This window comes from Cervus canadensis, chromosome 12 (assembly GCF_019320065.1).
Source record: "Cervus canadensis isolate Bull #8, Minnesota chromosome 12, ASM1932006v1, whole genome shotgun sequence".
Classification (NCBI taxonomy): domain Eukaryota; kingdom Metazoa; phylum Chordata; class Mammalia; order Artiodactyla; family Cervidae; genus Cervus; species Cervus canadensis.
In genome coordinates, this window is record NC_057397.1 from 49,269,223 (window position 1) to 49,296,014 (window position 26,792).

At 33.7% G+C, this 26,792-nt stretch overlaps 1 protein-coding gene across 1 annotated transcript in view; it reads left to right on the forward strand.

Moving 5' to 3' along the window:
- The window catches only part of CSMD3 (CUB and Sushi multiple domains 3), a 1,309,925-nt gene that overhangs the window by 981,948 nt on the left and 301,185 nt on the right, over positions 1-26,792 (forward strand). Inside the window, exons 26-28 of the mRNA XM_043483744.1 lie at positions 2,963-3,089; positions 4,803-5,005; positions 25,962-26,153. Of these exons, the coding sequence (XP_043339679.1) occupies positions 2,963-3,089; positions 4,803-5,005; positions 25,962-26,153 (522 nt within the window). The remainder of the gene's footprint in view (positions 1-2,962; positions 3,090-4,802; positions 5,006-25,961; positions 26,154-26,792) is intronic.

Genomic DNA, 26,792 nt, shown 5'->3' on the forward strand with positions numbered 1-26,792 from the left:
TCACTGTCCTCCTTCACCCTCATCAAGAGGTTCTTTAGTTCCTCTTTGCTTTCTGCCATTAGAATGTTGTTATTCAGTTGCTCAGTCATGTCTGACTGTTTGCTACTCCATGGACTGCAGCACACCAGGCTTCCTGTCCTTCACCATCTCCTGGAGCTTACCCTTAGAATGGTATCATCCTCCTATCTGAGGTTGTTGATGTTTTTCTTGCTTATCTTGACTCCAGCTTGTAACTCATCTAGCTTGGCATCTCTCATGATGTGTTCAGCATATAGGTTAAACAAACAGAGGGACAGCAGACAGCCCTGTCGTACTCCTTTCTCAATCTTGAACCAACAATTTGTTCCATTCAGGATTCTAACTGTTGTTTCTTGACCTGCATACAGATTTCTCTTGAAACGAGTAAGACGGTCTGGTATCCCCACCTCTTTAAGAACTTTCCACAGTTTGTTGTGATCCACATAGTCAAAGGCTTTAATGTAGTCAATAAAACAAAGATAGATGTTTTTCTGAAATTCCCTTGCTTTATGATCCAGTGAATGTTGACAATTTGATCTCTGGTTCCTCTTCCTTGTCTAAACCCAGCTTGGACAACTGGAAGTTCTTGGTTTGCATAATGCTGAAGCCTAGCAAGCAAGATATTAAGCATGACCTTACTAGAATGGTAGACGAGTGCAGTTGTCCAACGGTTAGCACCTTCTTTAGCGTGCGTTCTTTAGTACGACCCTTCCTGGGAACTGGGATGAGGATTGGCCTTTTCCAGTTCCTATGGCCTCTGTTCGGTCTTCCACAGTTACTGACATATTGAATGCATCACCTTAAGGGTACTATCCTTTAGGGTTTTGAATAGCTCTACTGGAACCCCATTTATTAACAGCAGTGCTTCTAATACCCACTTGACTTTGCACTCTAGAATGTCTGGCTCTGGATAACTGACCACAACATTGTAGTAATCCCTTCACAGATCACTGTCTTGTCATGGCGAAGGGCCTTGCATAGGCCAATGAAGCTATGAGCCATGCTGTGTAGGGCTACTCAAGACGGTTGGGTCATAGCAGCTAGTTCTGACCAAATGGGATCCACTGGAGGAGGGAATGGCAAACCACCCCAGTATACTTGCCATGAGAACCTCATGGATTGTATAAAAAGGACAAGTCTGGCAGAATGAAGTATCAAATTTGTTCTCCTCAGAAATATGTCAATAATAGTGAATAAATCATTAAAAATGATGAACAATGAATTATTACAGTTACAGCATTCTAGGTTGCCCAACAAAGTTCTTGTTATAAAATGAGAAAAACCACAGTAAGTGACAGTAACTTCTTAAATATATATATTTTATTTGTCTTAAAAATAACAAATTTATTATTATAAATTAAATTAATCTAACATTATAATACACAATAAACTTGCTTAGTCCTCTATAGGTGTGTATATCAGTCAGGGTTCACCAAAGAAAAAGAATCAATACATCTATATGTGATCTATTTAGCTATCATCTATCAAAAAATGTATTTATTTATACTGAGGAATTAACTCATGCAGTTGTGGGGACTGACAAGTTCAAAATCCATAGGGAAGATCAAAACTAGGAAACTAGGGCAGGAATTAATGATGCAGTCTTGAGGGAAAATCTTCTTTTCCAGAAAACTCAGTTTTCATTGTTAAGGCCTTCCAGTTGATTGGATGAAGGCTACCCACATTATCAAGGATAAAGTCAGCTGATTGTAGATGTTAACCAGGTCTATAAATAGCAACACCTAGGCTAGTGTTTGATAAAATAACTGGGTACTACAACTTGGCCAAGTTGACACAAAAAAAGAACCCTAATATTATACTAAAATATAACGTCTAAAATCTTTGAAGCAATTTTATCTATATGAATAGAGCCTACAAATTTGAACCATGATATTCAGTTGTTATTCAGTCTTTTCTGAGTGCTGAAGCTTTTTCTTTGACCTTTGTTCTAATAATCAAAACAAAACAAAAATTCAAGATGCTTAGTTCAGCATTGCATTTGAGTAAGATAATAACTCTGCAGAGAACAAGAAAAATAAATGTAGTAATATATTCAAATATATAAGCAAAAGTAAAATACCTTGGATTTAGTTTTATTTTTTGGTAGTATAGTAATTTGGAGAACTTTCAAAAATATATTATTACACCTTGTGGTTTTTAAGATGTAGAGAAGTAGAGTAATATACTAAGTAAACTATTTTATTTCTCTCTTCTCTAGCAAGAGGATTCTTTCTATATTATTTGCTTATCAATGTAAACTCATTCCAGTTTTCCCAATATATTAAATATTATTAAATGGAGAGGGAATTCCCCAAAAGATATATTTTTTAATTATATGATGATGTTTACATTTTTAATTTGGTGAATTTTATAAAAATTTGAGACTACTTTAAATCAGAATGGAACCAGGTTTAACTGAAGTAAAATCTAATAAAAATGCTACTTTGACTTTTGGGAGGTTAAAAGCAAAAGAGTTTAGAGTGATTGAAAGGGGAATAAGAGGACAATGAAATTTAGAAGGCCTGAGGGACCTGCAGTAAAGCTTAGAGGTAAGGTAGTAAGGTGATGAATTAGTTAGCCAACAACCAGCTATAAGTGAGCAACTTGCCATCTGTTTCCCCTTGTTGCATTAACATTATTTTGCCATACATCTTAAAAAGTTTGAAGCCTAAACTCAGAGCTTTTGAGAGTGTACTTTTAAAATTCCCTAATTGACTTATTATATTTTCATTTATATGATCTAACTTGAGATACTTGTTTTATTGTACAATGTGTTCTTACTTTAATTAATACCTTAATCTGAGAAAGCATATACACATATATACTTTCAATAAGAGGAGAAATCAATCCTTATTTTCCTTCAGGTGAAAAATATATACTCGAAAAATTTGTAGATGTTTAGAAAGATTAAACTGTGATTTAAAATTGAATTAATTTTTTCTAGCTGAATGTGGAGGTCGTTTTAAAGGAGAATCATCAGGAAGAATTTTATCTCCTGGTTATCCCTTTCCATATGACAATAATCTGCGTTGCATGTGGATGATTGAGGTAGATCCAGGAAACATTGTCAGGTAAATGGATTTTATCTTTTCAAAATGACTGAGGAATCTGAATTTCCTGATCAGACCCTATATACAATTAACATTAAGATTTTTCTTTTTTTTTTTTAAACCATTGGTAAAGAAAAACATGGTTTTTATCTATTATAGAATGGGGGGGGAGTATTGATAAGCATGACATATTAACTCATAGGCCACAGCATTGGTTCATATATCCCCTTAGAAACTCTTCAGTTAGAAGAGGGCACAAAAGATGAGGATTTTCCATGCTGCTTGGGAGTTCTGCTCTTTCAATTCTTCACGATTTAAGATGCTGTAAATTCAACAGAATTCTGAGATTTTTAAAAATTAAAGAAGAATTTTTGATATTAAATTGTAACCCAGATTTAAAGCTGTGACAATTCACATATCAAACATGGATGTGAGGTATATATAGATATAGATATACACACATATATATATATAGAGAGAGAGAGCGAGGCAAAGAGAGTTGAGTGTTTTGATATAATTGGATTTCTAGCTTTTGGATTAGGCACAAGAAAATTTGATATTAATTTTGACTAGATTAGACTAAAGCAAAATAGATTTAATATGAAGCATTTTTTTTCTTTGTGCATTTTTGTGGTGGGGGCCATTTTCACATTCAGGAAGTTTCCTTTTACTTTACTTCTTTTTTGAATGTGAACTGTTTTTGCATTTGTGGAGTAAATCTTTGATTCTGATAAAACAAACACACCAAAAACCTGATACAGTGGCAATAACCCGTACTATGGCATTAGATAACTTGAGTTCAATTCATGACTCTGCCACCCTTAGGCAGTCTTATTTAATCTGAATCCCACTTGCCACCTTTGTAAAATCGAGAGGAAACTTGTTCCTGCTTCACCGAGTCGTTACAACAATTAAAGGAAGAAAACAGATGTGATGCATTTTGCACAGTGTGCGGCACATATGAGCTCCTCTCAAATGCCACCTGTCGTTGCCACAGTTAAGTCATGAACACTGAAAAGAAATGTATAGGTAGGTCTTCCTTGGGTTACATGCTGATAAACTGAACATAAGTCGAAAATGTCATAAATTGAAAATGCATATAATATAACTAATTTACCAAAATCGTCACTCCCCCTCGCCTACTCTGAACATGCTCAGAGCATCTACATTAGTCTACAGTTGGGCAAATCATCTAACCTGAAGTCTATTTTATAATAAAGTATTGAGTATCTCATGTAATTTTATTGAATACTATACTGAAAATGAAAAACAGAACTGTTTTATGAGTGCATTGTGGTTGTAAATGTGTTGATAGTTTGTTTTTGTGATCTTCTGAATGACTGGGAACTTAGTTCCCTAGCACTGCCCAATGTCTTGAAAGAGAATCACAACTGGGAAAAGATCAAAATTCAGAATACAGTTTCTACTAAATGTGTATCTCTTCTGTACCATCTTAAAGTCAAAAATTCCTAAATTGAATCATCGTATGTCAGGGATGGTCTGTAGACCTAAAGTTTTTATAATTGCAGAATTGATATAATAGTATATTTAATCATATTCTAAAAAAAGTATACTGTTCAAGAAAAATGCATTTAGTTTGTATATACATTTTGCATTATTCATTTTATTTGATAGAATAAAAGGAATATCTAGTATAAGCAAAGATGTTTTATAGTCTTTATTTAAAACTGGATCCATGTTTAAAATAATCAGAGATATATGGTTCTCCCACAGCCTGCAGTTTCTTGCTTTTGATACGGAAGCATCACATGATATACTCCGAGTTTGGGATGGTCCACCTGAAAATGAGATGCTTTTAAAGGAAATTAGTGGGTCTCTTATTCCTGAAGGAATCCATAGCACTCTCAACGTAGTGACCATTCAGTTCGACACAGATTTTTATATCAGCAAATCTGGATTTGCAATTCAATTTTCAAGTGAGTTTCTTTTTTTAAATAAAAAATATAGAAATGTTACTTAAATCCTTGTTATTTTACTACTTAAAAACTTTCATTTTTAAAATTTTAATTATCTTAATTTTTTTAATTTTATTTTTTAATTGGAGGAAAGTTGCTTTACAATGTTGTGTTGTTAATTATCTTAAATATCCTTATTTCTCTTCTTATTCATCTGGAGTTAAGATAAACCATAGGCAAAAGAAATACAATTAAGTTCTAATTAATTAATTCATGATTGGTACCTTCTCTCCAATTATCATACCAATTGTCCTTAAAGTAAAGGTGGTATTAAAGTTAATTCATCAAGTGAAATAGTTACATTATGCAAACTGATAATTTGAATTTACTATAAAAGTATATTTTAAAATGTAAAATTTTTAGAGATAAGGAAGGGAATGAGTATTTGCCATTACAAAAAGCAACCCTACATTTTTACTAATTTTATCTTCTTCTGTTAAAGATCTTAATTATATATTCACAGAAAACTTTGACAAAATATTTTAAATCTACTTTTACATTAAAGATTTCCTACCACAATGAAATGTCATTCACTCTAATTACCAGTGTTGATGGCTGTTTTTTTGTTTTGTTTTTTTTTATCTAAGTGGTTAATTATATGCTATTTCTTAAAAAAGATTTTGGTTTCATGGCTGAAACAAATAAATGGGAACTCAAAAATATTTAGTTGCTATTTTTTCACTAAAATAGATAGATAGAGATCTCTTTGAGAAAAATATCTAAGGGATCTTCTAATTGCATAGCCTTAAAAATCCTAGTAGTTGAAACTTATTGAGATTTCTAACATCATCTATGGAAAGAGTGCAGAGCAGTATTCTTCATATGTGCCTTAATTCAAGTCTTGGCTTCTTAACTAATTGCTGATTTTGGGCACTTCACCTCATCACCTGAGTCTGAGCTCTTTAATTCACATAGGGATAATGATGCTTATTTCATAAATAGATTATTAATATTTAATATGATCATGTGTGCACAGTACTTAGTATTGAATAAATAGTTGGTGCCCAGTGAACTATTATCACTATATTAATAAATGTAAGATTGGAATCCCTTGGAAAAAGCATGAAGAATTTATTTAATGACTGGCCTGAAAATACATCACTTTAAGTTAACAACTAACAATACAAATATATAATTAACTTGATATGTTTTTTGTTCGTGAAAGATGCTTGTTTGGCATAATCAACTAACATAAGTAAATGAATTGTTTTGTGTTATAAATAAGGCTCATGTGAGCGAGGTTTACATCAGTATAGGTGAGTCACTGTCTTTAGATTTGCACCCTTAGTATATCTTTTGAGACAGAAAAAAAAAGGAATGAAAAAATAAGAGAATGATTATATAATTAATGAGCATAAAGGACTTATAATTCTGAAACATACATTAAGCATTTTTCATATTTATATCTTGACTTTCTAATTTTTTTGAAGTTAGGGACAATATGTCAGCAAACTGTTTGTGATATCTGTTTGATTTCAGTTATTTATGATGATAGTTTGGCAACTAACAACTCTCCTTTCATTTACCTTAAATTAGTAAGGTTTTACACTTTAGTGGTTATTGTGATTAAATATCTAAATGCAATCATATGAAAAGGTGCTTGGGCTATTGTTTGTGAATGCCAAGTGCATCCGCTTAATAGAAACAAGCTGCTTTTTATGCATTTCTGGAAATTTTAATGTGCATCTGTCAGTGAAATTAGTAATATATTTTTTACATTTATTGTATCTGTAGGTCATATTAAAGTTATAGAAACAATGTGTATCCTACCAGAGTTTTAATAAATCTGCCTTCATAATATTCTTTTAAGATGCATAGAAATATATATCATTTATCAGAGACTAAAACTGATTCACTATAATAAAATTACCTTGATAGTTAATATATTGTGAATAGCATCAATTCAGATTTCAAATGCGGAAGGTTTGTTTGTTTGTTTGTTTGTTCATGAATGATTTCTTGCTTGGTGCCAAGAATCACACTGTGCTGTGCATAGTCAGTTGTGTCTGACTCTTTGTGACCCCTTGAACTGTAGCCCACCATGCTCCTCTGTCCATGGGGATTCTCCAGGCAAGAATACTGGACTGGGTTGCCATGCCATCCTCCTGGAGATCTTCCCAACCCAGGGACTGAACCCAGGTCTCCTGCATTGCAGAGGGATTCTTTACCATCTGAGCCACCAGGGAAGCCCGTTAAGAACAATGTTAAGTACTTTGCATATGGTGATCTCATTTAATGCTCACAGAGGCCATATGAGATATACTGTGCTGATGCTCAGTGCTCAGTAGTGTCCAACTCTTTGTGACCCCATGGACTGTAGCCCACCAGGCTCCTCTATCCCTGGAATTCTCCAGGCAAGAATACTGGAGTGGGTTGCCATTTCCTTCTCCAGGGAGATACTATGTCATCCCCATTTACCAAAAAAAATACACTGAGGTTCAGAGAGTGAGTTAATTTATTCAAGGTCATACCCTAGCAGGTGTTTGCAACTGTAGCTCAAATCCACCTCTCTCTGAAAGAAGATTAACACTGTTCCTGGTGCTTAGTAAATACCTAGCAGTCACTATTGCTCATTAATATTCCAGAGGAAAGACAAAGATCTTAGCTATATTTATTAGTTACAGTGAAGTTCTACAATTTCATCAGCTTATCTTCTGATTATGCTCCCAAGAACCGCATCTAAGGTCACACTTCCAAAAAGCAGGTGATTTATACAAGTGAAGAAGTGAGAAGAAAGAAAAGTGGTAGTATGTGCATTCCCATTTAAAAGGGACATTTGCCCCCTCTGGCTATCGTCATTTCGCCCTGTAGGAAGACAGATTCATTTTAAAGTGGAGATTGAAATATATTTTATGTAAAGTCCTCTGATTGTCAAAGAAAGCAACTAATCTTGAAGAGATCATTAAGGTACTATAGTCCAGTAAATCACTTCTGTAGGTCAAATTTGGCTTGTAGGTCAGAATATGCCACTTCAGTGCTTTATCAGAATTTCTCCTTTTCCTCAAATAAATCTGTCTCATGTTACCCATTTGTTTGTTTGTCTGTTCAGTCTAGGGGAGTCTATTAAAGGACCAGATATTAAGCATATTTATCTCCAAATGTTCCTCAAGTGCATCTTTCCTTTCACTCAGGCAATCATCTTCATTTTACACACACACACACACACACACACACACACACACACACACACCCTATACTGTTTTCTGTCCTAAAGTTTTTTTTTTACTTTAAATGTTTTCCTGCTCTTTTTTCATAAATCTTGCACTTTCTTCCAGACTTGGCACCAAGAACTCTATTATAAAATGTTTTCTGACTTCTCCATGAAACATTTTAAAATGTTTATAAGACCATCTATTTTTTAAAGCTTTCTCTGACCTCTCTTTATAAAATGCATTCCAGCCCCATCCTCTAGGCACTTGCTTTAGTTTTTTCAAGTAAAGATGAGAAACCATGGATTATCTGTTCACTGTTCCAAAGATGTTTTAATTATGTGAACTTTGCCTCTCTAAATGTCTGTAAAGAACAAACATTTTATTCAGGGTGATCATGTAATTTATTGTTCATATCTAAGATGATTTTTGAGAGTAACAGGGGACATTGTTAGAAATTAAGCTGAACAACAGCTGTAAACTAGAACAATACTATCCAAGTCAATTTGTATCATTATTTTAATTGAGTCAGGTATGCATTCTGTTCTCTTTCCACTCTCCATCACCACCACAGTGCCTGTTCCTCTTTTGAGTGAATAGCTGTCAAATAATAAATAAAAAAGGAATGAGACAGCCAATAGTAGCAAAATAATCTTAAGCAAAAAATACAATCAACAAAATGTATTTCAGTAAACTTGGTACAAAGTGAGTGTAACTGAAATGTAGGTCCCATACCAACTTCATAATCATTGTCAAGACACTGTCAGCAGCCTCATGCCTTCTATTTTACAATCTATGCATTCTTTATAGTCTGTCACTTTGCAACTTGGTGTTATAGTCTGCAAGGCACTTTTGCTTAATCAGAGTTTCTTAAGTCTGACATTGCCACCTCATGCTATCCTATGTTCTGTCCTTGGTTCTCAGCAGTCAGCCTCTATATCCCCTACTTAAATTTGTAATCTGCTTGTCTCATCCCACTTTAGTTCCTCAGGGAGGATATCTTTAGGTATCATGCTGTCATTTGCCCACAGAATAGTTGATTTGGACAGAGCATTTTCTATGTTCTTCACTTTTAACCTCTCTGTTAAGAATTTGCCCCTGCTGGATAATACAAGATACCAAGGCCCAAAACTTATAACTGTTGAAAATTCTCAGAGAGATGGATTCCTTAATTATGAGAGGTTGATGTCTCTGGCCTTAAAGAACTGTATGGTGCCCTTGCATTCATACCCATCCTCATTATTACTGCTTGCATTGCTGTAGCCACTCACTTCATTATCTGTAGCTAGATTTTTGTCTACATTTCCAACTGACTAATGTTTTGAAAACATAAATCAGACATTCCTCCTCTGTTTAAAATTTCTTAATGGCTACGAAGTCATAAATTTAAGATTGTGAAGTTACGTTTAAAGCAATTTGCACCCAAATTACCTGCCAGCTTCATCCCTCACTATTCAGTTATATACATCTAGTTGTCTAACTGTACCATCCTGAGAAGACATTGGCGATTCACATTTCCAGTTCTATTGCAAACTTTCTTCCATGTTCCTAGTATGTTTATGTCCACATTAAAAAATCCATAATTCTTAATCATTTTCCAAAGCCCAGGTCAAATGATACTTTCATTACTGATGAACTTCTAGACAGAATCAATCACTTCTATATCTGCAGCTCCCTGATACTATGTGTGTGTTATATTAGAATTGCTATATAAACCTAGTTTGCCCAAGACAGTTCTGATTTATGCCTCTTTTCCAGGCATCCTGACTAGTTTGGCATTTGGGCTGTATTTTCCATTTTTAACAAAGTATCATTATTAATATTTCTGTTAAAATAGCTGAGGTATATTTATTAGCTGTCATCTTTGTATTTGATCTCATCTAGTAGTGTGTGAGGTATATTCTCAATGCCCAGAGTAATTATAATGCATGATTAATTTTGAAAGATAAATATTCTGCAAACCCATCTCTATTTTCCAGTCTTTTGTGGATTTCAGGTAACTTAAACTTTCTTTTCATGAGTAACATATAGGTCACTTGAGGACAAAATGAAAATATTCTCAGATATTAATGTCTAACCCATTCTGACCTTGGAATGTAGTGGGAGAAGTATTTGATGCTGTTGCCTTACCAGCTCTTTTGTTTAACAGCAAGTTATGTCATAATCTATGGCTTGAAAGATACATAAAGCTGTCAGGCCTTGAGTTAGCCAGATAAGTGAGAAATATGTATTCTTGAAATGCACACAGAAGTAGAAGTTGAACAGATGTGCTATAAAGCTATAGTCTGAATGTCTTTGCCATGAATGTGTTTGTTATTTATTTTATGGGGTATTTTAACAATAATTTATTTTATCATAGAAATATTATTTTATTATTTTACAATAAATGTTTATGGTAGTTGTGGCCTTATTTAAACTCCACATTTAAGGAGAAAGTGTATACTGAATATTCATTTCTTAAGAAAGCTAATTACACCATGACACATGACGTACAAAAGAAAGTTCACCTGAAGGTTGCAGTGATGAGAGGCCAAGCTGAGATTAAGAAGGAGATCAGACAAACATTATTGCAAAAGTTGAAACTGAGCTCAAAACGATAGCATATTTTGTTTTTTATAATTTGTGAACCAAAGCATCTTAGTACATCCAGAAACACATTTTAAACAAGCAAGGAATCCCACATGATCCCACTTCAATGAAACATATTTAGGTAAGTTGTAAAAATAATTTTAGTGGGTAAATTATGTATGGATTGGTTATTTTCATGTACAATCAAGTAATTAGTAGAATACAGAATTAAATGAAACTTTCTTGGCTTCTGTGTTATATTAACATTTTGGGGTGGGGCTCATTTTATATTCCAAAATATGAAACATAATTAAATGGTGATTGGGAGTCATAATACACTGACAAAATCTGTCATTTTAAATTACCTGATGTATTAAATAAGGTAGTTGATTTTGTTAAAGTATCTAACTACTATAGGCATGTTCTTTTTGTTTGAATGTTTCCTAAAAAAAAAATTGATTGTTTGAATTGTTTCCTAAATAAAATTTCTCCCTGGTTTTAGATTTATCCTGGGGACTCTGATATCATTGGTATTAATAGACCAATTTTTCCTAATAACTTGTTAACCTCATGGAAAAGATGGGATATTTTGATTGAGAATTTAATATATATGATATTAAAACATGAGATTCAGACCTAATAGTATATTAATATTTTAAGATCCTGATCCTTGGTATTTTTATTTTAAGAACAAATTGTCTACAAATTTTTTTTTTTTTTTTTCTACAAATTTTAATATGATAAGCTGTTGAAATACCTATTTGGCTTAACTCTATGGTTCTTAAACTTTTATTATCTACATACTAAGGATTTTGTACAACTTGCTCAAAATGTCTGCTAATCATCATGCTTTTTAAATTTTGATGTGCTAATCATCAAAAAACCCAATAACTTCTCAGTTAAAACTAAAAGAAAATTAGTGCTGAAAATACAACTTGCACACAATATATGTTAACATATATGGGGATCATAGTGATGTCATTAACCATGTGAAAACTATAAGATATTAATCTGTTTTAAAAAAACCATCATTTTTCATATAGAACAAATGAAGACTCTACTGAACTAATTTCATCACTTTAGTTCTAAATTCTCTTCTGCATATGTGGAAAGTGTTAACATGCCAGCCTCCTTAGCAGAAGAACTTCCCAAATAACAATTTTAAATTTATTTAGACTTTTTTTTTTATGGTCTAGCATATGTGTTTCTGGGCTTCCCTGGTAGCTCATCTGGTAAAGTATCCACCTGCAATCCAGGAGACCCTGATTTGATTCCTGGGTCTAGAAGATCCCCTGGAGAAGGGATATGCTACCCACTCCAGTATTCTTGGGCTTCCCTGGTGGCTCAGATATTAAAGAGTTGCCTGCAGTGAGGGAGATCTAGGTTCAATCCCGGGAATGGGAAGATCACATGGAGGAGGACATGACAACTCACTCCTGTATTCTTGCCTGGAGAATCCCCAGGGACAGAGGAGCCTGGTGGACTAGAGTCTATGAGTCACAAAGAACCACGTGCATTTGAAAAGATAAGAATGTACACTTGCCATTATTTGGAATTAAATACCAATGAGATACAGTTGGTTGATAACACTATGCCTGAAGTGTTCTATATTATTATTGATATTTGTCTACTTCTTTTTTAATATACTAATGAAAAAGCAGTGTTTAAACACCCAACTGCAATTGTGTATTTGCCTATTTATTCTTTCTATCTTATCATGTCATATCATCTGTGTATTATGAATATATGTTGCTAGGTGTGTACATTTGAGGTGCTATGCCTTCTTAATAAGTTGACTCATTACAATGAAAGAGCTTTCTTTTTCTCTGGCAATTTTCCTTGTCTTGAAGTTTTCATTGCTTGATATGAATATCTTATATCAATAATTAGTGTTTGCATTTTATTTTATTTAGCATCCACTTAACTTGTCAGTGTCTTTATATTTACAGTACATTTCCAGTTTAAATAGAACATGATTGGGATAGCACTTTTGAGTCCTCTTTTTAATACAGTCTGAAGATTTCTACCTTTTAATTATAGTCTTTAAATCATTAGATCATTCACACATAATTTAATCGTTATGGTTGAGTTTGTCTACCATATTGATAATCAGTTTTTATTGGACCCACCTGTGCATTTCCACCATCATTTTCCCCCTCTATTAAATTATTAGTTAAACATTTTGGAGGTGGGGGTGTACTTGCTCTAATATTAATAGCATACATTTTTTTAAATCAAAATCTACTATCAAATTCTATTACACAGCCTCACATATAATGTAAGAACCTTGCAATGATGTACTTCCAGTTCTCTCTTCTTTCCTTTGGGCAATTGTTTTCACTTATCTTAGTTCTATTTATGTTAACAGCACATGACTTTTTTTTTTAACTTTTAAGCAAACAATTATCTTTTAAATATTTTTAAAAATGAGACAAAGGGCATATATTAAAATTATAGTATTAAGGATAAACTTTCTTTTGTGATAATAGTACAAATATAAATTTTGGTGACATGCAACTTCATGACAAAAACAAAGCTCTTATTAAGAAAAAGATTTGAATTGGTTGTGGAATACATATGATTCACAACTGCAACCAAGTAAATTCTGTCAAAATAAAACTATCATTAAAATTTACAAATATTTACAAATATTTTTATGTATAGCAAAATAATTGAATAACCTTTTCAATATGTATGACAAAGAAATACTGATTCAAAAATATATAAATTTTAGTATATCAGTACTAGTTTCTGCTTTTGCTGCTCATTGTCATTCAGACTTAGGAACATTTGTATCTGAAGCACTGTTTTTCATACACAACCTAAAGTGAAATATTTCAAAAAATCATAATTTAAGACAATTTGGTAAGTTTTATATTGTGAAATTTTTTTATCAAAGAAAGGTGTCCCAAAAGAAGTAAAGATTTAATATCTGTGAAAATACTTAAGCTGAAATATTTACACATTGTTTTATGACATAAAGTCAAATTGAAACTTTCCTCTATTTCAAAGAATTAGCTCTATGCTTACTGGATACCTCAATACCTGTAAAGAGAAAGCTTTCTCAATTAAAAATATTATGGTCTGTGGAGACATTTGTTGACATACCAACAATTTAAAATATATTGGAAATAGCTTTAACAATACCAATAAAAATGAGAATATATTGAAAACTATATACTTAAGAAAAAAAAGTAAACTGGCATCGGTGGTGGTGGTGGTTTAGTTACTAAGTCACGCTCAACTCTGTGCGACACCAGGCTCCTCTGTCCATGGGATTTTCCAAGCAAGAATACTGGAATGGGTTGAGTAAAATGACATTAAATATGTCTAAAAAAATCAATTAAAGAATGTACACATGTACCACAAATGATTATTTTGCTTCTCTTATTTTTAATGTTTAATTAATTCATGTTAAGAGGATGTTTTTGTGTGCATAGATATATGGCATTTTAACTTTTTAGAAATTATTTTGAGTAATTTTTGTATAGATAACTATTTTGAAAAGTACATCTATGTAAAATTGTGTCAATACATATTATAATTATATAATTTAAATCACTTTTAGTTTTTTATTTCATGCCCACAATTTTTCACTTTGTATGACAAATGTTACCTGATTTTAATAAACATTTTTTTATATTAAAGACATATACATATCTGCTATCCCTCTTAGATTATGTTCCTTTGATGGACAAGATGTTACCCTATTAATATTTATATAACTAGAACTTGGCATTACATCTGGTAGTAAATGTTAAATGAATCTGACTGTGTTGGAATTTTTTGTAATGTAAAATTAAACACACTGGTATTATGTGCTATCAGTAGGAACTATGTAAAATATTTGTATGTTTCTTTATCTGTTTTTTTGCTAATTAATTCTGTTAATCTCCAAATATTGGAATTCAATTTCAAATTAGACTCTTATATAATCCTTTGTAAAGAAACCGCCTGCAATGCAGGAAACCCCAGTTTGATTCCTGGGTCGGGAAGATCCCCTGGAGCAGGCCGTGGCAACCTACTCCAGTATTCTTGCCTGGAGAATCTCCATGGACAGAGGAGCCTGGCGGGCTACAGTCCATGGGGTCGCAAGGAGCTGGACACAACTGAGCTACTAAGCACGGCACATGATCTTTTATAATCTTGGATATAAAGTCATTTCCTGTAAGGTACCTTTGACAGTCTTCAGTAAGTTACAGTAAGTACCTTACAGTAAGGTACTAGGTACAGTAAGGTACCTAGGTATCTTTGACAGTCTTCAATCTAACATGACTTTTGATTTAAAAAACATTATACCAGTGATTTTATCCTCACTTTGTCCACATATTAGAACACAAGAATCGATGGTGGTATGGAGGTGTTATTGTTCAGTTGCTAAGTCATGTCTGAGTCTTTGCAACCCCGTGGAGTGCAGCACGCCAGGGCTCCCTGTTCCTATCTCCTGAAGTTTGCCCATTTTCATGTCCATTTCGTTGGTGGTGCTATCCAACCATCTGATCCTTTTCTGCCCTCTTCTCCTTTTGCCTTCAATCTTTCCCAGCATCAGGGTCTTTTCCAATGAGTCAGTTGTTGGCATCAGGTGGCCAAAGTATTGGAGCTTCAGCTTCAACGTCAGTCCTTCCAGTGAATATTCAGGGTCATCTTATTAAAATGCATCTCCAATACCAAGCATACTTGGCTTCTAGTAGGTTTACAACAATTACCTGGTGAATAAATGAGTAAATATGTATTTTTTACACTATGTTTATATAAAGTACTTGAAAGTATACTACAACACTAGCTTTGAGGTTTCTTTTGCATCCCATGCATGGAATATCTCTGTCATCTTGTCATCTACTATAACCTTATTTGCCATATCATTAGGTGTTTCCAAAACATAATGAAATTCTAAAGATAGCCACATTGCTGAGTAGCTGGCAGAGTGTAGGCCTAATAATAATGTTGAACATTCTTTATAAAATTGGTGGATCTCATACAAATCAAGGACTCAATCAAGGGCAGAATTCTCCAGGGTGAAATCAACCTCTAGGTTACCATCTGCATGTCAAATATTTTCTGATTGATTTGATTCTCGATGAGATTCTTTTCAGGTTAAATATTCCTATTACTCAGCTTGATTTCCTTATTGATAGTGAAGTGGAGAATATAGTGTCATTTCTTAGTCAATACAAAAGTATAAGGCAATAAAACTGAAGAGGACAGTATAAGGCCTTGTGAATACCAAATTTGGACCATGACCTTGCTGAAGTTTCTTGACATATTGCAGCAAAATATACAACTACTTCTTAGAGTACACAGTGAATAGTAAAATATACTGGTCTTTTTCTTAGAATTGACATTTTCATATCATATAATTTTCAATTATGCAATGTAATTGTTAGAATAATACTTTAAGATTTTTTTCTAATACTAAATCGGTCAGGTAAATTATTACTATGTCAGTTTTACTGACGAGGCAGACAAAATTCAGGGAACTATGGCAATCTGACCAGTGTCCCTTTCTTCAGTTCAGTTCAGTCGCTCAGTCATGTCCGACTCTTTGCGGCCCCATGAATCGCAGCACGCCAGGCCTCCCTGTCCATCACCAGCTCCCGGAGTTTACTCAAACTCATGCCCGTCGAGTCGGTGGTGCCATCCAACCATCTCATTCTCTGTCGTCCCCTTCTCCTCCTGCCCCCAATCCCTCCCAGCATCAGGGTCTTTTCCAATGAGTCAACTCTTCGCATGAGGTGGCCAAAGTATTGGAGTTTCAGCTTCAGCATCAGTCCTTCCAATGAACACCCAGGACTTATCTCCTTCAGGATGGACTGGATGGATCTCCTTGCAGTCCAAGGGACTCTCAAGAGTCTCAACACCATAGTTCAAAAGTATCAACTTTTTGGCACTCAGCTTTCCTCACAGTCCAACTCTCACATCCATACATGGCCACTGGAAAAACCATAGCCTTGACCAGACGGACCTTTGTTGGCAAAGTAATGTCTCTGCTTTTTAATATGCTATCTAGGTTGGTAGTAACTTTCCTTCCAAGGAGTAAGTGTCTTTTAATTTAATGGCTGCAATCACCATCTGCAGTGATTTTGGAGCCCCAAAAAGTAGTCTGACACTGTTTCCACTGTCTCCCCATCTATTTCCCATGAAGTGATGGGACCAGATGCCATGATCTTAGTTTTCTGAATGTTGAGCTTTAAGCCAACTTTTTCACTCTCCTCTTTCACTTTCATCAAGAGTCTTTAGTTCCTCTTCACTCTCTGCCATAAGGGGTGGTGTCATCTGCATATCTGAGGTTATTGATATTTCTCCCCGGCAATCTTGATTCCAGCTTATGCTTCATCCAGCCCAGCGTTTCTCATGATGTACTCTGCATATAAGTTAAATAAGCAGGGTGACAGTATACAGCCTTGATGTACTCCTTTTCCTATTTGGAACCAGTCTGTTGTTCCATGTTCAGTTCTAACTGTTGCTTCCTGACCTGCATACAGATTTCTCAAGAGGCAGGTCAGGTGGTCTGGTCTTCCCATCTCTTTCAGAATTTTCCACAGTTTATTGTGATCCACACAGTCGAAGGCTTTGGCATAGTCATTAAAGCAAAATAGATGTTTTTCTGGAACTCTCTTGCTTTTTCGATGATCCAGCAGATGTTGGCAATTTGATCTCTGGTTCCTCTGCCTTTTCTAAAATCAGCTTGAACATCTGGAAGTTCTCGGTTCACGTATTGCTGAAGCCTGGCTTGGAGAATTTTGAGCATTACTTCACTAGCATGTGAGATGAGTGCAATTGTCTGGTAGTTTGAGCATTCTTTGGCATTGCCTTTCTTAGGGCTTGGAATGAAAACTGACCTTTTCCCGTCCTGTGGCCACTGCTGAGTTTTCCAAATTTGCTGGCATATTGAATGCAGCACTTTCACAGCATCATCTTTCATTCCCTTTCTTACTATAGTATACTTCTTCTGCTTTTGATAGTATTATTTATCCAATTGTATCAAATCTGAGGCTTTCCAAAAGTTCTTGAGATTAACAAATTTATACCAAAAAATCAGCTTTCTGAACAGAAAGGACATGCAAGAACTTCTAAGTGATTTTAGTGTATTTTTTCTTTGTTGTACAAAGCAATGCCACAAGAAAACTGGAGTATTAATTAGCCCAGGGTAACCAAGATGGTAATTCAAATGTTATCTCTGAATTATCATCCATAATATATTTGAAACATGTGCATGTGTTAGTTAGGACCATTTTAGGTGAAATGCACATTTCTAATTAAATTAGATGAAAACAAATGTAAAATGAAAAGTCAGAAGTATATTTACAGTACTGATGAGTTATAAAAATGGTGATAACTCAGTCATTTTCTGTAGTATTTAGTGCTATTTATATTGTTCTAAAAATGGCCTCAGGTTATCCGTATAGAGTAACACAAATTAAAATGTAATATAAATGTTGTTACTTCACTTGGAGTAAATGTTCCCCAGTGTGAAATGAATCCTAAATTATAAATAAAGTTTAAGCATACATTGAAGTAACTATAGTTTGGTTCATTCATTCATTCATTTCACACATATTTACTTGATGAACTATTTTTAACTCTTATGCAAGAGTCTCTTCAATGTCTTATATATGAGGACTGTTTATCCATAGGGTGTAGCAAAGCTTGATTTGATTAGGTTCCCTGTTGCCTAACAATAAATGCATTTAACTCTTTCAGTGGATTTAGACTATTGATAAAGACTGAAAACATTGTAAAAACAATTCCTAATTAATACTAATATAAACTTTCCTCACTTGAATATAAATTCTTTTTTTAATTACATACAAAGACATATATATATAATTAGGATAAATGAATATGGCTGATAAAATTGGAGACAGTTGTATAGATATCTCCCTCAGGACAGATGTTTAATAAGTGTTCTACTAAAGAAAGGAAGGGAACAAGAAAACAATTGGAAGAGGATGAGAATGTAATGAAGAGTTTGTTTATTTAAGATGGAAGTTATAAGTCACATTTGTATGTTACTGGTTGTGACCCAGTACAGAAGGAAAACCTAGTGAATTAAAGAGATGAAAAATGTTTAGGAATGAAGTCCTTGCAGCACAAGAACTAGGGTTAGCCCTACATAGAGCAAGGACATCTTCTTCACTGCAACAGGAGAGGAAGCAGAGAATGTGGGTACAGATGCCAGAGATTCAGTGAGGGTGTTCCTACTTTACTGCTTCTATTCTCTAAAAGAACCGTAAGAAAAGAATTCTGGAAAAAAAAAAAAAGAGAGAGAGAGAGAGAGAAAGCAGGAAGAAGAGAGCGAAAGAGGAAAACAACTGGAGGGAAATGTCCTTGTTACTGTTACTTAATACCATTTGGCACATACATGGCTAAATTTGGCATTCTGTGTGATGTACTATCGCTTCAGTTGTGTCGAACTCTCTGTGACCCCTTGGATTGTAGCCTACCAGACTCCTCGGTCCATAGCATTCTCCAGGCAAGAATACTGGAGTGGGTTGTTGTGTCCTCCTCCAGGGGATCTTCCAGATTCAGGGACTGAACCCACATCTCTTACTCTTATGTCTGCTGCATTGGCAGGCAGGCAGATTCTTTACCAATAGCGCTACCCGTGAAGCCCAAATTCAGCATATAGCAGGTTAAATTGTATTTTTATTACTTCTAATAATACCTACAAAATAACCCTGAGTCTTTCTTCTTTGTTTCCCTTTATAGTGAAATATCAGGAACAAGAAATGGGTTATAAACTGCTCTTGCCTTTCTGTTTCGAACTAGTTCTAACTTTTTTGGCCCAGTTCTTTCATTAAGAAACAACTGTCAAAGTTCCATTAGTAGGGCATGCCTTTTTATTGTTTTATCTGGTAATGTGGTAGATTTCTAATGAGACAGTATACTGTAATACTTAGGAGCCCTGCTGTTTCTTGAGTTCAAGTTCCACATCTGCTAAGAATAAGCACATAATATGTTGGGAAGCTTGTATTACTCACTTAGAATAGGGATGATAATACTTCATAAGGATTTGTGTTTTAGTCTAAGAGTATATAAATTTAGCTTCTAGTAAAGTGTTTTGTACAATATGTGCTCTCAATAGAGACAATAATCATAATCATCATTATATTGGTATCGATTCTAATTGTCATTCATGTTGCATATAATTTTTCAACATATATCTCTTTCTTAGATAAACAGATTTTTTTCAGTTTGACACAATGTATACCAATGAAATTCTGTGAATAAGACTGCATTGTTAATATCTGTGCAATTTAAGTAAGAAATTAATATATTTAAAGTTAAATGTTATTAAATATGTAGGTTTTTTTATTTCTCCTATCGGGATGATAGGCAAATAAGGTAGTTTTTCTTCTGATTTTATAATGTCATTTAAGGAGTAGTAATGAGGAGATGGCTAGATGGCATCACCAACTCAATGGACATGAGTTTGGGTAAACTCCGGGAGTTGGTGATGGACAGGGAGGCCTGGCGAGCTGCGATTCATGGGGTTGCAAAGAGTGGGACACAACTGAGCGACTGAACTGAACTGAACATATTTTAGAAATTTCCATTGAAGTCATGATTTCACTTGTGCTCCATACTATGGTTCACAGTCTCAGTACTTTTTATTACAAAGGTTCTATCATTTTTACTTAAGAAATGTCCCTAGGTTATGGTCTCATGTGTGCATAGGGCACTTTGTCCACTTTAAACAGCTATGTGATATAGAGCAGTGTTATCTTTTTTAAGCCTTAATTTTCTCATTGGAAAAATATGGATAATAATAGTGTCCAGACTTCTTGTGAATCCAATGAGAAACAGCTCATAGTACAAGTGTTTAAAAGATAGCAAGTGTCCAATAAATATTACATATTGCTTTACTAATCACATTCTCTTCTATTTATATACCTTTTCCCTGTAACTATTACAGTTTCTATTGAATAATCAACTGGTCTAAGAGCTGTGAAACACTTGATAATTCCTATTCTTCACTAACCAAAATATAAATGTCCATTCCTTTTGGGGGGAAAGACAAAGAAAGGAAGTTATTTTTCATTGTCAATTTCATTAGGTTTTGAAAGTTACATCCAAGCTTTATTTGGATAGGATAGCATTTAAGCCTATTATATGCACTTTCTAGAATGTTCCTTTCTTTATATCATTGCAGATGAGGCAAGGTTGTTAAGACCTTTTATCTCTGTTAGAATTTGTGCTTACCTTACATATTTTTGTTAGGAAAAATCAAGAATGTCATACTTAAACCTAATAGAAAAAAATGCAGATATTCGTTTCAGCAATCAAATTTGAAGTAATTTGAACTGAAGAATTTAGGAAAATAAATAGAAATTATCTATGTTAATAATTTGGTGGCAAATATATTATTTCTAATGTGTAGCTTTTTAGATTTTATATATATAAAATAGTTGATAAATTAAAATACTTACTAGCAAAAAACACCCTGTGTTTTATATATATATGTATATATAAAACAGCAGAAATAAAAGCAAATGAGAATTATTTATCATGAAAATTGCATGTTCCATAAATTTAAACAATAAATGTCAAATAACTATTCTTAACCTATTTTTACACATGTGCCTAATACTTACTATTTTCTAATATTATATAATTGCTTTTAAATCATGCTAATTTTGTGAGATTATTTCAGTCCATGGTGTTTTAAATGGCTATTTATTTTCTTCAATGGCTATAGCTTTTGTTTTAATACATAAAACAAAAATGATTGATGCCAAAATAAATGTTATTTTGCCTACCCACAAACACAGTGAATAGCCAGTATAGATTTAAACTTTGAATAAGTAAAAAAAAAATAAGACAATAGCATTCACAGCAAGTCATTGTGTCTGTGTATATTTAACTAATTGCCTTTAGAACTCAAGTAATTCCAAGAAGAAAAATATTTGGTCTTTTACTAAACCCTGTCATTCTCTATTTTGTTTTAAAATCTTACTCCTAATTTATTTATTAATTAAGAGAAAAGATATGGTACAGTTTTACCACCTCTCTTCCTTCAAGTCAACCAGCCCCAAAGGCAAATGAATATTTTTACATATATTAGCTGTCATATTGAAGCGTTCAGATTTTAGTTACCAGGTTCCAATTTAAATCCTGAAGCACAGTAAATCTGATGATAGGGCCCAAACATCTTTTTTGTCTCAAATTCTGGTAAGCCACAGTTATACTAACTGCTTTCATTTCAGTATTTGTGTAACATTGCTGTATGTACATTTTTACTTTTGAGAATGCTCATACTAAGCTTCAAGTTTTTTGCAGATGCAAGAGTCCAGCACATAGGAAGCCTCAACAACAATGATAAAAACAACAACAAAATAAATTGTTTTCATTACCTTTTATATCATTCTGCTTTTCAGTTTGATAGCTGTAGCATATTTTACATTTATATCACTCCTTTCCAATGAAAACTTGCTAAGTGTAAATATTATATGTAGAACATCCCAATCCACTTTTATATTGTAAAGCCAGTTCATAGATCAGTTTTAGTGTTAGTGGAAACCATCCCAGAACAATTCAAGAAAAACTTAATAACTGAGTTTATCCCAAAAATTTACCAAAAAAGTGTCTATCAATATTAAAAGACTGTAATTGCCAGACCCTGTGATGCCTGATGGATGTTCTGCTAAGGAACACTGATAGGTATTAGAAAACAAATCCACTTGGAAATTGGAACTGTGCCCCTGCCCCACTTCCCTCCATATTATCCCATATGAGTTCGATTTTTATTCTATTATCAACTAAAAATAACTCAAAAGATCATTCAAATATTTTAAGATAGACACTTTTATGCACACTATAGCATTTCTGTTTATGGATGTACTCTCTGTATTTTTAATAATTTCTTAATGAGGTTTATTATATTTAACTAAGAAAGAAATTGTACCTTGAGGACAGTTAACAGGTAGAAGAGGACATTCTCCTGTATTATTTAAAAATTTGACTTCTGAAACCAGACTAACTGGGGTGTAAACCTTGGTTCTGCACTCTAATTTATGTAATATTTAAAAAGTTACTTAATCTTCCTAGTTTTTGCACCTCTAAAATATTTAAGAACAATAATGGCACTTGACTGATTGGGTTGTTAGTAGAATGAAATGAATTATACATGTTAAGTCCTTGTCCTTGACCATTGTTCAGAAATGCTAGTTGATCAGTACAATGAAGCAAAACTGTAAGATTGCTGATGATGTGTATAATGATACATGGTTTTAATTTAAGTGATAGGTAAAATGATATTTGTAGTCTACATTTTGTAACCTTTTTAAAAAGTAGCCCTTTAAAAATTAACCCTTTAAAAATTAACCCTTTAAAAATAACTTTCTTTCACGCTTTCCAAGGTATATTAAACAATTTGTTTTATTCATTTTGTGTATGTTATATATGTGTGTGTATACATATATGTGTGTGATTATGTGTGTGTGCATATATATATATATATATGAAATCACTTTTTTGTCATTTCAGCTTTTATGCATATCACAAATATTAGAGTCTTTGTTATTTTTTAAATCGATATAGTCCCCTTGATCCCAAATGACTTGGAGAGTCAAAACATTGCAATACTTACGTGAGATCCTCTCGTTTCTTTGTTGTGTATGTATGTGTATTAAGCAGATGAGCTACAAAAAGAATGCCTGGTGGATTAAAACAGATTGATTGATATATTAATGAAACTATGTATGTATGTATGTATGTATCTATCTATCTATCTATAGCTACCTACCTACCTGTGTGCCTGGTTATTAACCTACTAGGGATGTATGCAACAGAATCTGTTCATAGGTGCCACACTACACAGTTTGAACAATTCAAAGTCTGTTCAGTTTTGTGTCTGCTTATTTCCCCTTTGTATTCCTAGCACCCAACACAATGCCTGGAATACATTAAGTTAGTGAATAAATGAATGAATACTAGTTATGTGTCTGTAATCCAGCAATTTTTGTACTTTAATATGCAGTTTAAAAAATAATGTATACAAGTACTGAACCTACATTTATGAATATAGTTTAATAATAGCTTAAATGAAAAAGTCAATTGTTTGTCTTGATACTTAATTATCATGTGCTTTAGAGTAAATCTGCTTTGTAGTAATTCAAAATAATTAAGCTGTTCCTATTCCATTAACCTGTATGATGTAGTTAATTATATTATTAAATGTGCCATATATTGTATATATTAATAAAAGAACAGTTGTTTTCCTGTAGTACCATACCACTCTCCTCTAATAATTTTTTAAACTAAAATTTAGATAATTTTAGATTTCTATACAGTTGTCAGAAATAATAGAGATCCTGTATATCCTTTACCCAATTCTCTCCAATGACACTTTCTTGTATAACTATAGCACAATATCACAACCAGAAAATTGACATTGATACAATCCACAAACCTTATTCAGATTTCATTAATTTTACATATGCTCCTTTGTGGGTGTATGTTTATTTTGTTTATATAGTTCTATGTAGATTTGATCACCACCACCAGAGGCAAACCACAATGTGATTCCATCACAAAGATCCCTCTTTTGAATGTTTTATACTCATAGTCATCTCCTTCCATCTCCTCCCCCTACAATGTTTGGTAACTAGTAATCTGTTTTCCTACTTTGTAATTCTGTCACTTCAAGAATGTTACCTAAGTAGAGGCTATTGTATTTTTTTACTCATCATACTTGCTTTCAGATACACCTAAGATGTCCTATGTATCAGCATTCCTTTTTTATTGCTGAGCAATATTCCATGGTATGAATTTAGTTTAATGGTTCACCTGTTGAAGGACATTAGGTTTGTTCTTAGTCTTTGAAGAAGAAGTGAAGTCGCTCAGTCAGTGTCTGACTTTTTGCAACCCCATGGACACCAGGCTCCTCTGTCCATGGAATTTTTTAGGCATGAGTACTGGAGTGGGTTGCCATTTCCTTCTCCAGGGAATCTTCCCGACCCAAGGATCGAACCCAGGTCTCCGGCATTGTAGACAGACGCTTTACCATCTGAGCCACCAGGGAATTCCTCTTAGTCTTTAGTTCTGACAAAGAAAACTCCTGTGAACATCCATATTCACATTTTTATGTGAACACAAGTTATCATTTCACTGGAATAAATATGCAAGAGTGCACTTACTGGGTCATGGTAAGCATATATTTATTTTTTCAAGAAAGTGTCGTCTTTCCAGAGTGGCTGTACAATTTTACATTTCTGCCAAAAGTGTATGTGTAATTCATTTTCTTTCTTTATTTTTTTAAGAATCTTCCCAGCATTTGGCGTTACCATGTATTTTTTTTAATTTTAACTAATTTGATAGGTATCTCATTGTGGTTTTAATTTGCATTTCTTTAATGGTTAATGATGCTGAATATCTTTTCATGTGCCATCTGGTATCCCCTTTATTGAAATGTTTTTTGCCCATTTTGTAATTTGATTTTTTCTTCTTTTTTTTGCCCCAGTTCTAAGAGTTCTTCATATGTTCTGGATACTAGTACTTTGTGATATATAGGCCAAGCAAATATATTCTTCTAATTTGCAGCTGTCTCTTCATCCTCTTCACAATGTCTCTCAGAGAGCATCAAAATAATGAATTTTGAGTAGATTTATTATTTAGCTACTAAAATGTCATGTTACTGCTTGAACAAGTTAACAAATAAATTATTTATGAAAAAAACAATTTAAAAGTATTTATTATGCAGGTATTTAAAAATTAGCAATATTTTTTATCAAATTGAGGTATTATTGATTTACAATGTTATATTAATTTCAGATGTACAGCATAGATAATTTTTATATATTATATATGCAATATATGTGTATGCTCAATCATGTCCAATTCTTTGTGACCCTATGAACTGTAGCCCAACAGGCTCTTCTGCCCATGGGATTTTCCAGGCAAGAATAGTGGAGTTGGTAGCCTTTTGCTCCTCCAAAGGATCTTACTGACCCAAGGATTGAACTCACATCTCCGCCATTGCAGACGGATTCTTCACCTGCTGAGCCATCAGGGAATTATACCTCATTTAAAAAGCAACAAGGATATATTTGTATAGCACAGGGAATTACGACCCAGGCATTCTTAAGTTATTTTTTTTTAAAGCATGTAGACATGTAGAAGCCTCTCAAATATGAGGTCTGGAACTCTGAAATTTATTTTGGTTGGCATCAAAACTAAAAGTTTGTTTCTGTTGTTCACAGGTTCTGTTGCCACTGCGTGTCGTGACCCAGGGGTTCCTATGAATGGAACTCGAAATGGGGATGGACGAGAACCTGGAGACACTGTGGTTTTTCAGTGTGACCCAGGATATGAACTTCAAGGAGAGGAAAGAATAACCTGCATTCAGGTAGAAAATCGATACTTCTGGCAGCCCAGCCCACCAGTTTGTATAGGTATGAATTTAGAACAATTAAAATTTTATGTAAGTGTGAAATGATGGTTAAAATCTGGTTTCAGTGTTATTAAGAACATTATTCTGGAATAGGTTCTAGATCTCAGAGGTCTATGACCTTCCAAAAAATGCACAAAATTGTAAATCATTATTATTTTTCCCCTGAGGAGAGAGCGGGTCTATAATTTCATTATATTCTTAGTGGTTTTAACACTCTTCCAAAAAAGTTTAGAATCAAAGTTCTTGAAAAACCTTCATCTTGCCTTATCTGCTATGTTGTTGTTCGTTGTTGTTCAGTCACTAAGTTGTGTCCAACTCTTTGTGACCCCCATGGACTACAGCACACCAGGCTTCCCTGTCTTTCACTATCTCCTGGAGTTTGCTCAAACTCATGTCCATTGAGTCATTGATGCCATCCAACTATCTCATCCTCTGTCACCCTCTTCTCCTCCTGCCCTCAGTCTTTCCAGAATCAGGATCTTTTCCAATGAGTAGACTCCTTGCATCAGGTGACCAAAGTATGAGGCTGCCAAAGTATATATCATCTGCCAAACAAATGTAGTTATCCAGTACTTTTAAAATCTACAAAACGGATTCAGACGCTGTATTTGAAATGGGCCATATTGATCTTGCCTCTCTA